This window comes from Chenopodium album, chromosome 2 (assembly GCF_948465745.1).
Source record: "Chenopodium album chromosome 2, dcCheAlbu1.1, whole genome shotgun sequence".
NCBI lineage: Eukaryota > Viridiplantae > Streptophyta > Magnoliopsida > Caryophyllales > Amaranthaceae > Chenopodium > Chenopodium album.
Window position 1 is genome coordinate 70,966,301 of NC_137835.1, and position 15,645 is coordinate 70,981,945.

Here is a 15,645-nt window from a genome sequence, read left to right on the forward strand (position 1 = left end):
CAAATTAACCTAAACAGGATTATTAATTATCTTATTAAGCGTGATTACAAGTACCAATTCCCTTTGAACATGCATAAAAGGCGTGATCAAGTGATAACAATAAATATCAAGCAACACAATAATCATAATAACAATTACAATCATAATAATCATAATTAAAATAATCATGTTAACAATAAAGCACAATAATAGCAAGATCCTAGGCATGATACTAACAAGATTAATAACAAATCCCAGCATGTCACTAAACATTGAAGATCAAAGCTTTAACCCTAACATGATACTAACATGATATTAAGAAAGAAAATAGGAAGCAGCATAACAATCATACTTGATTTAAGGAACTTATTCTTACCCTAAACATCATATTAAGAAAAGCATCCTAACATGATACTAGGAATCAAAATAACAACTTAAACATGATTTCTTCATCATAATATCAATAAAACAATCAAAGTACTTACTTGGATGCCTCGTACCTCTTTCTAATAACAAAATACACACGTTAGTAACTTCAAGGAAAATATTAAATCAAAGAATTAAATTAAATAATTGAAAGAGAGGTTTAAGAAAGTTTAGACTAGATTTGGGATCAAACCCTCAGAATTATCAAACCTTTCACGTCTAGGGCGAAGGCAACTTTGAACTTGGCTAGGTGTGTCTATTGCTAATGTATGAGAAATTGTGTTTGTAAAAGGATAGGCTAGAAAAAGGGTGAGAGAGAATAAGCTTTAGCTTAGAGAGAGAGAAGAATTAAAGGATTCTGGTTAAGAGTTGATGATTGAAAACGGAGGTCCAGGGTCACTATTTACAATAAAATAGTCCGGAATCAATAAAAACGAATCAGAGTTTGAAAAGGAATAAAACACACCTCTATCTCCAACAACGGGACCTGTCGCCAGGCGGCAGGGTATGTTGCCAGGCGATAAACCTGTCGTCCGGCGCTGCAAAACAATTTTTGCGGATTTTGTTTTTATCATATCTTTTGATCCAGAAGTCCAAATAAGTCATATAATATATCGTTGGAAAGCTCTTGAAGTATAATTTCCAAAACAATAAGATTCAGATTAATATATTTTGTATATAAAAAGATATGTTCGAAATAGTGGAAGGGTGTCAGTTTTGGATAGAGTTTCGTATTCCATTCATATCTTTTTCATTATAGCTCGGAATTAATATTATAATATATCATTGGAAAGATAATTTCAAGATCTATCCAAAAATATAAGATTTGGATAAATATTATGAGGCAATAAATAATATATGAATATATTCCATTTCGTACAAAACAAGGATTCTCAGAAGAAGTAGTTTTATTCAATTTCAAACTCTTTAAAACATAATTATCAATCCTAACTCCATTAGGATTTAAGAGAACCTTCTAGAGTATTCTAGAAGACTATAATAAATCCTAATAGCTTTAGGAATGATAATTAATAATAGGCCCTCCTCTAGATCATTGGGCCGTATGTAAGAACCAAACCGGGTCCAGTTTAGTATTTTGGCCATAACTTCATCATTATTCATCGGAATTGGGCTAGGCTCTTTTTGAGCCCTATCCAAATACACTATTATTGGACCCTTATCATGGACCAAACTAAATTAGAATGCACATTTTTCATAAATAGGGTAAGAAAAGAAATATTTTCAAAACAGAAAGAAGAAATATTTTAATAAAAAACATCCTTATCACTAGACTTTTCACACTTTCACCTCGTTCGATAATCAAATGACATGAAAGGTATTCATCACTGGGTTTAGTTTTGGGGAGACACATTTGGGTGTCTACACCTACCGATGTAGTTTTTCATCCAAGTGTACCAAGCATGGTACACCTGGGTGTATTATAAAAACACAAAGTTTCATATACGACTAGCTGTACCGTGCGACCAGTCATTTTTTTTTTTCATTTTTTATCTCCTCTCCTCCATTTTCTCTTTCTAACTTTCTCTCTAACTATCAATGGCGAACTAGGTCTTCCGCCACCGTCGTGTTCGTAATCTTCGTCCTGATCTCCTCGAAGCTCCAACCTAGATCGCCATCGCCGTCTTTGATTCGTCGTTGTCAAAGCTTCTCGAAGCTCCAAACCAACCATACCTCCGTCGTCTTCGTTTGATATTTGTCTTCATCCTTGCAAGAAAAATCAGTCAAATCAACCTCTACTTTCAAAAAGTTAGTTAAAGCCATTAATTAAATATAATTATAGTATAAATCATAATGATAAAGATGATGATTTTGTAGGGACAGAGGTTAGGCAAAAGGGAAGAAAATTAGGCAGGTGCTAAGAAGATGATTTAATTTGGGGTTAATTTGGAATGCCAAATTGATGATGATTATTTGGGGTTAATTTGGAATGTCAAATTGATGATGATTTGGAAGAAGATGAAGAGCCACAAACTTCTGATGGTTCATCTTTGCGGGTTGTGATGAAGGTGAGGTGGTTAGGTGCGGTGGAGGAGCAGGTGCGAAGGTGGTGGCTGCTACAACTTGGGTTAGTTGGCCAGGGTTACTAGGTCAGGTAGGGGTTACTCGGCCAGGGGTTACTAAGTTGGAGGGGTTACTCGGTCCGGTCAGGGGTTACTATGTCGGAGGGGTTACTAGAGGGGGTACTAGATGGGTTACTTGAGGGGTTACTAGATGAGTTACTTGAGGGGTTACTTGGTCCGGTCAGGGGTTACTAGGTCTAGTCAGGGGTTACTAGGTTCGGTAAGGGGTTACTAAGTCCAATCAAGGGTTACCAAGTGGGTCAGGGGTTACTTAGTTGGAGGGGTACTAGGTTGGTGGGGTTACTTTGTCATTTGTTGATTTGGCACCCTGTCGCATGGTGCGGCCAGCCGCATCAGAGACACACTCTTATAAAAATTTCAACAGTAATTACTATGAATATGATAAATTTATAATTATTTTATCTTGCTAAAGAACTTACATAACTACATTTAGGGTTTTTCAAAAAAAATAGTGTGGACTAAACCGAACCGAATCGAGTTTGAAAAAAATCAAGATCAACCTGGATATTGAGCCAGATTTGACTAGTTTTAAATTTTTAAATATATATTTTTTAAAAAATTATTCATTACATTATGAAACAATAAAGAAAAAAATTAAATATAAAGAGAATGATTGTTTAATGCCTTCATGCTGTTGAATAAAAATAGGTTGACTTGACATCTTCTTTCATGCTGCTTTCGAGTGTAGTCGATGTCAGGGTGGGTTAACAATGACGAGTTGAATAATAATGGGATACTGGTGACCATGGGTCGGGTCAATAGCAGGTTGTGTGTTGAGTTATAATTGGTTTTGAGTTCTAATTCAAGTTCGGGTCATTGTCTAGCCAATTAAATAAATTTTTTGTTAATATTAGTTTGGGTGAAAGTTCAAGTCATGAGTCATAAAATATCGGATTATATTGGTTGTTAGTTAATACTAGTTTGGTTTATTTAGGTCGGGTTATAGGTCACTAGTTACATTCTGTTGCTTGCTTGGGTACATGTCACCTTTGATTCACTGTCGGTTCAGGTATATATATATAGCGAGCGAGAAATAAAATAACGTAAGCACATCTTTTTTTCTTGCGATCTCAATATATTATCAACAAATACTCACTACTAAATTACTTTTCGATCATATCCAATCAAATCTATAATTTCTCACTAAGCCCTACTTTGAGTGTAAGTATTATCTACAATATTGTTTTCAAGTTTAGACTAAGGGCTTGTTCTAATTGACTAAACTGAGCTGAATTGAACTAAATTTATTGGAGCTAAACTAAACTGAACTGAACTTAATATTTTATAAGAGAAGAAAATTAAGATAAAAATTGAACTGAACGGAAATGAACTGAACTTATTGAAGCTAAACTGAATTGAACTGAAAATAAGCTAAAGAGAACAGACCCTAACTTGTTTAGTTGGTTTGCTACTAGGGAAAACACCTGTCTTCACATTTGCTACCGGTTTAAAGTTTTTTTTCCTTTGCTACCACCTAAATCAGAGTTGGATTCCGTTAAGTTTATTAAAAAAAAAATCAAAAACAAAAAACAGCCACCCTTAAAAGCCTAGTCGCTCCCGTCAGCCACCTTCCCCCTTCCGGCGACCGGCGCCAAGAGATGCAACTTGGGCCGGCGACCCCACCGGAATCAAACCCCTCCCCTTTCCCCACCCAAAAATGGACACCCCTAACCCTAAACCACTAGCCCGAAACCACCCAAACGGGTTTTAGGGTTTTGTAGGTGGCTGGGGAACTCCTTCGCCCCGCTTCTACTTATGGTGGTTTTTCTTATGGTGGTTTCGCTTTTAGGGTTGCTATGGTGGTTTGGCTTATGGTGGCTTTGCTTATGGTGGTTTTGCTTATGAGGGTTTCGCTTTTAGGGTTTTGCGGTGGTGGTTTCGCTTATGGTACGGTGGTTTCACTTATGGTGGTTTTAGGTGGCTGGGCTTCCGCAAATTGGTGGCTGCGAATTGGTGGCTGGTGAATGTGTGCGGTGAAGGTGGATGGTGAATGCGTACGGTGAAGGTGCAAATTGGTGGTTGTGAGGGTGGCTGAAAGGAGGGTGGCTGGAAGGGAAGGTGCCTAGAAGGAGGGGGGAAAGGGAAGGGGGTGGTTTTGCCGCCGCCAGAGGGGGGAGGGGCAGCATTGATGGGGGGATAGGAAGGTAGCAGTGAGGTGGTTGGAAGGTAAATGAACGGTGTTTGGACCCCACTAACGAAAATGGTAACGTTATAAGGCATTGGGTAGTGATTTTTAACAAACTTTGATTTAGGTGGTAGCAAAGTAAGAAAAAAAATTAAACCGGTAGTAAATGTGAATACGGATGTTTTCCCTGGTAGCAAATGTCAGAATTTCCTAAAAATAATAACATGACACTCGTTATTAGTAATCTACTATGCAATTTGAGCATGACTTAAGATTATTTTTACAACGTGGTATATCACATACATGTTCTTTTATCACAACGACGGATTGACATGTACTTAATTTCTTATACATATGCAATTATTTTCTTTGGGGCATTATAGAAAGATGTATATCCCATGTACATTTATCCCAAAGAGAAATTAAAGAATGGAGTTTGCCTTCATCAATGCTCCTTTGTCCCAAAAATAAAATGCAACTACCAAAAGAATAGTGTAAATTCATGTATATATATGTATCAGTTAATCTTAGCATCTTCACTCAATTGCTCATTCATGTAAGAGTAGCATTATTTTAATTCATATATAACTGAATAATTAATTACAAGCATATATGCTCTCTACAAGTCTTGAACATCAAGAAATTATTAACCATTGCATTATGCAACTTTAGAAATTCTCCATCTCAGAACAAAATGTGATAATGCCAATATAAGAAAGTAAAATCAATTCAAAATTGAGAAAGAGGTTGGAGGAGGAAGTGGGAGAGGAAAATATAATGGAGCGTTTGGACAGGGCATATTGCAACGTGGCTTTCAAGGACCTTTTCCCGGAAGCTCTAGTGTGGAACTTTCCCATTTTCATTTTGGACCATGGGCCAATCCTTTTTTACTCAAACCCGAGCAAGCTTGACCGAGTTAAGAGGCCTTATAGAATGGAAGCATGGGCGTTGAACTTCAGGGAGGTGCAGCAGCTGATTGATGATACTTGGAAGGAGGAAAACAAGGGCTCTAGGATTTACTCTCTTCAACAAAAAATAAAAGCAGTCTGTGGTAAGTTGAGATCCTGGTGCCTGGATTTCAGAGATAAGCATATAATCAACTAGGAGCAAATTTCTAAGTCGTTAACAAGCGTGCAACTAGCGGGCTTGACAGTGGACGAGGTTGAGCAGGAAAAGAATTTGAGAAAGAGGTTGGAGGAGGAAGTGGAGATCAGGAACTTGTTTTGGAAGCAACGTGCTAAAGGGAATTGGGATCATCTAGGGAATAAATCAACATCCTTTTTCTACAGAGCAGTTAAAGGGAGGAAACTGAAGAATGAAATTAGAGTCTTGCAATTAGGGGAAGAAGATTGGTGCGCGGACCCTACCAGGATTAAGCAGGAATTTGTTAGCCATTTCAAGTTTATCTACTGCAGTAAGGAACAGCAGGATCTGAGTGATAATGACGGATAAGTTTTTCTGAGGGAAGAATGGTTACAAAATCTACCTCAACTCTCTAATGCCCATCTTTCTCACCTGAACGGGGAATTTACCAAGAAGGAGGTTAAAAAAGCAGTGTTCGGCATGAAACCAATGAAAGTGCCAGGCCACGACGGCTGTCCCCCTGTAGTTTTCCAAAATTGCTTGAATATTATGGGAGAAGATATTTACTTGGCAGTAAATAGTTTCTTTACTGGAGGGTATATTTTGAAAGAGTGGAATAAAACTTTCATTTGTCTGATCCCAAAGGAGGAGACTGCTAACAGAGTGGAATTGTTCAGACCGATTGGGCTATGTAACACTATCTACAAAGTGATCTCGAAGTGCATGGTGAATAGGATAAAGCCTATATTGTGGGACTGATGACTGGTAATGCATTAATGGGCCACGAGCTCATTCAGTTCGTAAAAGGCAAGCGGAAGAAGGACAAGAATTTTGCAGGGGTGTTGAAAGTAGACTTGAACAAAGCTTATGACAGGGTAAGATGGGACTTTATTATTGACATCCTAAGATCTATGTTGTTCCAAAAAAGTGGATCCAGTGGATTAGCTAGTACATCAAAACGGTCAACTATGCAGTCCTTGTGAATGATGATCAGACAGATTGGTTTTCTCCAAAGGCAGGCCTTTGTCAAGGTGATCCGCTTTCCCCCTATCTCTTCATCCTGTGCATGGAGGTTCTATCGAGAAGGCTATCTTGGCTTCAAGGTCAGGGGAGGATTACAGGAATAAGAATTTCTAGGAGATGCCCGACCATCTCTCACTTATTCTTTGCAGATGATGCGCTACTGTTCTTCAAGCCAAGTATGGAGGTATGAAGGAAACTAAGAAAGGCTCTGGACGAGTTTTGTGAAATATCAGGAGAGGTTGTCAGTGCAAAAAAAATCCTTTGTCATGTTCAGCTCAAATATTCCATCCACCTCTGTGAAAATCCACTGGTTGACCTTAGGTATGGAAAGGAAATACTCATTTGGATCATACCTGGGGTGCCCTATGGATGTAGATGGTAGAAGTCAATCCCACTTTGATTATCTAGTGGAGAAAATCTCGAGCAAGATTCTTTCGTGGAAATTCTCTGCACTTTCTCAAGCTGGGAGGCTCCTCCTGATTAATATAGTCCTTGTGGCTATGGCAACACACATTTGGCCCTTTACCTGTTACCTAAGAAGATCCTGGGAAAAATCAGCTCACTGTGTTTGAAATTCTTCTGGGCTGGTGTAAAGGATAAGAGACCAATCTACTGGAAGAAGAGAGAGGTGCTAGAAAAGCATAAATCGGAGGGTGGACTTGGCCTGAGAAACTTGTTAAGACTTAATCAAGCAATGGTGCTCAAGCAGGCTTGGAGAATTCATGATAACAGAAACTCGCTGATGAGTAGGCTCATTATTGGTAAGTATGGTGGTTCACCAATAGAACGAGGTGCCAGGGAGAACCCACCAAGGAGATTCTCTTGGGCGTTTAGAGGAATGACAAAAATAGCATCACTAATGAAAGAGGGTTTCTAGTATAAGATAGAAAGGGGTGGAAAGGTAAGCATCGAAGGGGACAAGTGGACCACAGCAGGAAAGGTGAGGCTAAAAGAGGGGGTTAGTGAAGAGGACAGGAGGAAGTATGGAAGAGTCTCAGATTTGTTGGATAAGGAAGGGGAATGGAGGGCAGAGGTAATCTGGAGACTGTTTGGAACGGAGGATGTAAAACGCATCCTCTCGATCCACCCGAATCAAGATTTAGAAGACGAGATCCTCTGGGAAGAAACTGTAAATGGCAGTTACACAGCGAAATCGGGTTACAAATGGCTAGAAGGGCATCAATGTGGAGGGGAAGAACATCGATTTTGGAAGGAGTTTTGGAAGCTGAATCTCCCGCCTAAGTGTCTCTTGATGGGATGGAAATTTATGAATAATGCTAGTAGTTGCAGTTCAAGTCTTGCAAGGAGGAGGGTGTTGGTCAATGGCTCTTGTGTCTTATGTCTCAAAGAAAGAGAAACACCGACCCATCTATTCAGGGATTGTGAGATTGTCAAAAGGGTTTGGCTATGTGGACAATTTGGAATCAGGGTACAAGACGAAATGCTGCCAATGGGGACATGAACGAGGAATCTTCTTACATATGCCTTCAAAATGAAAAAGGAATACCCCTTGCTTGCTGAGGGTATTGTGGCGACCCTATGGTGTATTTGGAAACACAGAAATGACATCATCTTCGGAAAAGCCGGCTTTTCGCCTTTTCGAATCATGCAGTTGCTTCGTGAATCTTTAAACATGGTCTCAAGGGATTTAAACAAGTCAAATGAGCTCAGTGGGGACCAAGTGATGCCGGATCAGGGAAGACAGGATCTAAATTATTGGCATAGTGGTACTCACGACCCGGATGAGGTAGCGGTAGTAACTGTGGATGGGGCATGGAAGAATGCTCGTGGAAGGCTAGACCTTGCGGCAGAACGTTGGGTACTTTCGAAAGAGGGAGTGGTAATACAGGAGGGGGGTAGGCGCGTAGTAGGTATTTCGTCCCTTCAATGTGAGTTGTTGGCTATAAAGGAAGGAATCACTATCACGAATCAACTCTTCAACCAACAAGAAATAAAGACAGATAGCAAACTCAGTGTGGAAGCTATCAGGAACCCGAACCAGACAGCCAAGGAATTTCGGAATATAGTCTTGGATATCCTTCATCTAAGCTCTAGTCTCACTTACTTTTGCTTTCGTTATGTTCCCAGGAATGTTACTTCTAGGGCCCATGACCTGGCGGTAAAGGCTATGAGAGGGGGATAGGAGTTATATTCCTGGTTTGCCTAGTTTCCCATCTGTCAAAAAAAAAATCAATTCAAAATTAATTTAATATACAATATCACGGAATATGTTATTAGCATTGTCCATGCAACAACCCTCCAAGGCCGAAGACTAGATTTACTTTTTTAAATAATAATAATAATAATAATAATAATAATAATGAAAATTTTTAAATTACCACCCAAAAATGTATCCATTTTCAAAATAACCACCCGTTTAATTTTTTATTTTATTTTACCACCCCTTAAATAATTTTAAAACAACTCAGATTACCACCCATTTCAAAATTTCGGTGGAATTCTGTTATGTTGACCCACCCAACGGTTAATAGCGGCTATGTCTAAGCATTACAATCAGCCTTGTCTTCACTCCAGCTCCTTAAATAGGTTTATGGAGTACAAGACAACCTAAAACCAAAAGAAAACAACTAAAAAAACCAAGAGCTTGATGTCTGAATTACCACTATTACTGATCATCTTCTTCCTGTCACCACTAAGAGTCATTGGGTGGGGCCCACATAAAAAAAAATCCACCGGAATACCGGAATTTTGAAATGGGTGGTAATCTGAGTAGTTTTTGAATTTCAGGGGTGGTAAAATAAAATAAAAATTAAATGGGTGATTATTTTAAAAATGGATATATTTTTAGGTGGTATTTAAAAAAATTTCCTAATAATAATAATAATAATATCACGCTCTTAGTCTTTTTAATATGATTATGGAGACTTACCTTATGAGCAACCCTAGTGAAATCGCTGCCCCAAACTCATGAAGAAATTGGCAAATACATATTCACGAAGGTTACTACATCTGCAAAATCCACTTTCTCCTTATCTCTGCGTCAAGTTTCCTTATTGAAGTCCCAACAGGGGGATTAAACTTCTGCCTGATTGCGAGTGGTCCCAATATCAAATTTGGGTCAGACTATGAATGGTAAGGCTTACCCTTGTGTTCTTTGTTACCGGTCGAGTGTTCCTTTGTTCTCCGTTTCGACAACGTGTTCTGATGCTCAAGGGTTTTTGATGGGGATATTTATGGGGATCATGTAGAGTCTTGTGCTTGGATGGTGGATATTAAACATCAGCATAATATTGTTCATGATACCCTTGTTGATATTTATTTTCGATCTGAGATTTCTGCAAGAAAGGTGGTTAACGTTGGGTTAATTGGAGGGAACGATGGGACTCTTCAACCTTCGGATGCATTAACGTTGCTTTATTCCTAGGACATAGGCCTTGATGTATGTGTTGACTTGACAGGGTCTTCTCCTTTAACACAATCTGGGTTATTTGACTTCATCCCTAATCGTGTTGTGTCGGCTGCGGCTCAACGGAAGCGGGACAAGTATGGGCGAATTGCAGATTTGCAGGGCTATATGCTATGGTTTTCTTCCTTTCTCCTTTTTTTCATTGGGGAATTAGGAAAGGATGTTGTTGCGTTCTTGAAGCAGGTTCCAGCGTTCGCCAGGACTCAGGCTGAACTTTATCCGAATCTGAATTTAACCCGGTCGGAACTTAACCCGGCGCCGATATGACCCGACTTGAACTCAGCGTAACCTGAACCCAATATGACCCGACTTGAACTCAAACTAAACTGATTTAACCCGTCTTGAACTCAACCCGATCCTAAAATGACCCGACAAAAATAACCGATTTAATCCGATCTTTTTTTAACCCGAATTGATATCAAACTGACCCGATTTTAACCCGATTCGATTTTAACCCGGCCATAACTTTAAACCTAACCTATTATTGAACCTTTTTTTTCAATTTCTTAATTATTAATAAGTTAGAAAGTCTAAAACTCTAACAAATATCTTATACAAATTGAATTACTAATAAAGTAAACTAATACTCCTTCTGTCCCATAATACTTGGAACGTTGGTATGGACACGTAGTTAAAGAAAATTTCAAATTGGTCTAATATTTGTTTATTATATAAAAAGATTCTATTTTGTATTTTATAGTGTAAGAAAGCAAAAAGTGGAGGGTGGGCTTAGTGAGGAGAGAGAAAATGTACAATTTAATAGGGTTTTGAGGTTTGTGGTCCCAAAGAGAGTAGGAAATTTTTTTTTTATTAGTGATCCCATTCAATATTTAGTAGGGGTGTTCAAAAAAATCCGACCCGATCGTCCCGTCCCGATAACCCGCAAAAAACCCGATGGGAAATTAACAATTTTTTTCTTTTTTTCGGGTCGGGTACCCGTTCCGCTTAAATAATAGTTTTGTGGGCCGGGACATGGAATAAGCTTTGCTATTCTCGGGTACCCGGATACCCGTTAAAAAAAAATTATTTTGTTACTCACTCAACTAGCCCAGCCCACTTAGACTTAGGGTTTCATTTTTCTCACCCCCCCCCCCCCCCCCCCCAAAAAAAAGCCACCATCATTCACTCAGTCAAACTTCTTCTCTCTCTTTCCTCTTTCCTCTTTCTTGCGCCTCATCTCCTCTCTCAAAAAATCATCTCAATCAATTCTTCACTTGAAATTCGACCACATTCATCATCAAACATCAGTCGATCTCAGGTTAGTTTTATTTGTACTATTTTCGTGGTATTTTTGTAGTTTTTTTTATGGTATTTACTTTAATTTTTATTAATAATCTAATTATATTTTTTATCATCAATTGCTAGATCTAAACCTTTATTAATCTAATTATTTTTTTTCATGGTATTTTTTTTAATTTCATGGTAGGAATGAAAGACTTGGTTTTGGAACAACCGAGACGATTGTTATTGATGTCGGATCTCACAAGTGAATGAATTGAAGCCCTCCCATTTCGTTTGTTGTGTGGCTTTGTGCCATTATTTGTACTTTATATGTTTTGAAGTTATGTAATTAAAGACTAAAAAACTTTGTATTTTTGTCCTTAAACTCTAGCTTGGATTTTGTTTTACTTTGATTCGTAGTTTAAAAGGTATTGCATGCTATAAATACAATTTTTTTTTTTTAAATACAGCAGGTTATTTTTAAATAAATTACAGCAGATTCTCAGTAAAAAATAATATTCAGCAGGTTTTTACAAATAAAAACAACCAGCATCACCAGATTTTAGATTAAAAAAATATAAGAAAAATACGGGTAATTGCCCGTGTCCTGTCCCGGATAATCGGGTACCCGATATCCAGGTACCCGAACTATCCGGGACGGGACACGGGACGACTTATCAATTACTCGATGATCCGGGTACCCGGATTTGAACACCCCTAATATTTAGTAATGTGTCAAATATTTTGGGACAGACGAAAATGGTAACTGTGACAAGTATTTTGAGACGGATGAAGTAGTATTTGTAGCCTCATGAGATTAAACAATTGAAGAGTAGTACTCCCTCCATTTTTTTTATTTGCATCACTTTCCTTTTTGAAGTGTTTTTTTTTTTAATGCATCACTTTTATATTTGGTAACTTTATACTATATTTTATCAATTCTCTCTCTTACTTTAAAACCCACTCAACTTATTTTATCATTTCTCTCTCTTCCATGGATCCCACTAAAATAATAAAAATATCTATCTTATCTCACATACTTTCTCTTTCATGGTCTCTATCTTACTTTTACTAAATAATTTATTCACTCACTCACAATATTATATTACTCTCCTAAAACTTTGTGCAATCCAAAGTGATGCAAATAAATAATAATAATAAAAAAAAAAACGGAGGGAGTTGAGTACCTTAAAAAGAGGACATTCTTTTTTGTATATCACCATATGTGACCATCATCTATCAATCTATCAGTCTATCACTAGTTCAATACTAATTGTCTCACTAATATATGTACATAGATATGAAAGTCATTGATAATTATTCAATTTAAATTTGGCTCCAAGATAAACAATACACAAAAATTGATTAAATGAGAAAACTAATTCTTCGCATTTTGTAATAATTAATTAACCATGTAATATGAAAAATGACACATGAATGACTTAATCAACCCAATAATAAGGTAAAAATTCAATGATTACTCTTGTTTAAAAAAGACCTTATCTTAGATATTGAATTTTGTCAACTCGACCAAAATTTAGAATATTAAGGAAATGATTTGAATCGGAATTGACCAAATACTGAATCAACCTTATCTTAATCAAACTGAACTTGACCGAACCGAAATCAACCCAAAAAAAAATTAATCAGATCAAACCCTATTCAAATTTATCCAAACTGACATGAACTCATCTAGTGTTGACTTGCCTGACCCGACTCTATTATCTTACCCGAACTCGATAGACCATGACTCGAATGCAACCCAACCCGATCAGTGTTAAAAAAAATAATTTTAACCCAAACATATCTGACTCGAACAAACCCAACTCGAATAGACCCGACCCAAACTTCATATGATTATCCGAATCGACACCTCTACTAGTCTTGGGCTTCTTTGGTAAGAACGGTTGGAGCATTAAATAACTATGTGTGTTCATGCATATGCTCTTAATACCGGTTTCGTTACAAAGATTTTAATAGTTAGCTAGTCTTCTCTCTTCCCCCATGCTCTCCCCATCCCATCTCTAGCTCATTCTATCTACTTTCTTGAATAGCCAATCCCATCACATTCTACTTTCTTGAACAATCAATTCTATTGAATATTCTTTTAGTTATCATAGATTTAACAAATTTAATAAAGCATATGTATAATATATTATCCTATTCTATTTAGTCTCAACTATAACACCAAACAAATTTTATTATTCTAGATTCTCATCAAACCGGAATAGATCAAATTTATCACTTACATACAGTCAAGATTAACCTTTTTGTTTCTTCTTTACATTTCAAAATTTGATTAATTAAGTATTACATGTTGGGATTTGTTGAGAATGCAACAACAATCATGCTTGATAAACTATAAGATATTCTTGAAAGCAGAGTGATGAGTGTAAGTCTAATGTATTATTGTCTTCAATTCTTCAATGATAGCTCTTTATTTCCCATTAATTGTTTTAAAAATTATTGCTCCTCCCCCATCAAAAAGATTTACACATTTTATGTCTCAACAAATTTACATACTTTACCGGCCGAACAACTTTATGATAATACTTCGTATGTTTTACGAGTAATTCGCTTCATTTCAAATTAACGGAAAGTTTGACAATTGTAGGATGCATATGGGTTAATCAATTAATTGGGAAAATGTAACAATAGTTAGGAAAAAAACATGTATTTTTTATATGATTAATTAGGGTTAGTGTGAGAGAAATAATAATCAGAATTTGATGAAAAAAAAAAAAGCAAATGTAAATGTTTGTGAAGTTTACACTTCAACATTACCACATATAATTCCTCGAAGAGTTTGGCAAAAAGTTCAACTATATTTGGATGTATTACAATATTTCCTGTATTAACTTGACAATAACACCAAATGATAGGATTCTTCAGGCAAAAATGCTTTTACATTGAAAGACTATGCATAGGAATGGAATTTTACTTATTTCGGGCTTGAAGTAGGTAACCTGTGATTCTATGAAAGGGCTTTTAATAATTAGGAGTACAATTTCCTTAAACAATAGGATTGAAAAATTACATGGACTCCTCTTAATTATAGCTTTAATTTTCCGTTGCCACATGGTATCATTTGGACCACATTTCTCAGAGTATTATTTAGAGTTATCCAATTATTATTTCTTAACTAGCCTTTTTGGCTCTTGTTATGTACGGGGTATACATAGAAAAACAGGAAGAAAAAAAAAAAAAACATGAACAATTTTTTGTTCTTAGGTGGATAGGAATCTCAATAAATGTTTTTTTTTAAAAAAAAAAAATTTGTAACCATTGTGTGATTAAAAATCTATCAATTAATTTAATAAAAGTGGAGAAGTAGGGGAAAAGTTAATCTATTACGTATTAATTAATTTATGAAAGTTAAGGAGTGAGGGAAGAATATAATTACTTGTATGTGAATTGAATAGGAAAATGAATACAATTGATGAAGAATGTTAGAGGGATATAAATGTTGGAAATGAATGGAGAATATGGAGTGTTAAGGCAAGAGAGCTTGTAAAAGTTTTCTCATGAAAAAAATAAAAATTATGGATCCTTAGATTATGCAAACATTTGGGGTTGTATAAATCATTTTCCCTAAATAATCTATCCTGTAAATGTTTCTATTTAAATAAATTATTCTCTTGGTTTTTTAAATGCATCACTTATAACTTTTGGGTGTTTTTTTTTAAAAAAAAATGCATTACTTTTATGTTTGGTTATTACAATCCATAAATACAAATATTTATCATTTTTTCTATATTTCCTACAATCCCACTCTATTTTATCATTTTTCTCTATTTTATCGTCCTTAAGTGATTAAAAAAAAAAAAAAACTAATCCCTCTCGCATGTTATCTCATCATGGATCTTATTGTACTTTTATTAAAACTAGGGTGGCTAATATGCGCATCATAACTATGAACTATCTATACCCGGAGAGTATTTTTTGGTTTGGTCTTATGTCACAATTTAGTTATTGCTAGCATTAATAAGAAAAAATAACTAAATGAATAGTTTGGGGTATAAAGGTTCGCACATTATTCTTAAGAGTTTTAAAAAGCTGCAATTAATATTAATGATGACAAATGAGTACATAAACGAATATTTTGGGGTTTATAAAATTTTATGTTATTTTGATGTTAACTTCTTATTATTTTAATTTATATATATGTTATTTTGAAATAAGTACATGTTATTTTATACTTGCATTTTTTTTTATATTCTCTCTTTTTTTTTTTTTCTTTTTGACAAGAGCAAAGGAAC

At 36.1% G+C, this 15,645-nt stretch overlaps 2 protein-coding genes across 2 annotated transcripts; both read left to right on the forward strand.

Moving 5' to 3' along the window:
* Window positions 1–5,409: 5,409 nt before the first annotated feature.
* Window positions 5,410–6,084, forward strand: LOC145575159 (uncharacterized). Its single transcript, XM_081633068.1, has 2 exons — window positions 5,410–5,683; window positions 5,786–6,084. Exons 1-2 carry the CDS (start codon window positions 5,410–5,412, stop codon window positions 6,082–6,084), a joined length of 573 nt encoding a protein of 190 aa, XP_081489194.1.
* Window positions 6,085–6,473: 389 nt separating this feature from the next.
* On the forward strand, window positions 6,474–8,200 carry LOC145575167 (uncharacterized). The gene is made up of 4 exons (XM_081633073.1): window positions 6,474–6,590; window positions 6,710–6,922; window positions 7,334–7,499; window positions 7,626–8,200. The coding sequence occupies exons 1-4, from the start codon at window positions 6,474–6,476 to the stop codon at window positions 8,198–8,200; spliced, it is 1,071 nt and encodes a 356-aa protein (XP_081489199.1).
* The last annotated feature ends 7,445 nt before the right edge of the window (window positions 8,201–15,645 follow it).

Bases quoted from the DNA above. Each gene is read 5' to 3' on its own strand.
- LOC145575159 (XM_081633068.1), top strand. From the start codon at position 5,410: ATGGAGCGTTTGGACAGGGCATATTGCAACGTGGCTTTCAAGGACCTT. The intron at 5,684-5,785 runs GTAAGTTGAGAT...CGGGCTTGACAG, and splicing joins AAAAATAAAAGCAGTCTGTG to TGGACGAGGTTGAGCAGGAA.
- LOC145575167 (XM_081633073.1), top strand. From the start codon at position 6,474: ATGACTGGTAATGCATTAATGGGCCACGAGCTCATTCAGTTCGTAAAA. The intron at 6,591-6,709 runs GTAAGATGGGAC...AATGATGATCAG, and splicing joins TGAACAAAGCTTATGACAGG to ACAGATTGGTTTTCTCCAAA. The intron at 6,923-7,333 runs GTATGAAGGAAA...GCTGGTGTAAAG, and splicing joins TCTTCAAGCCAAGTATGGAG to GATAAGAGACCAATCTACTG.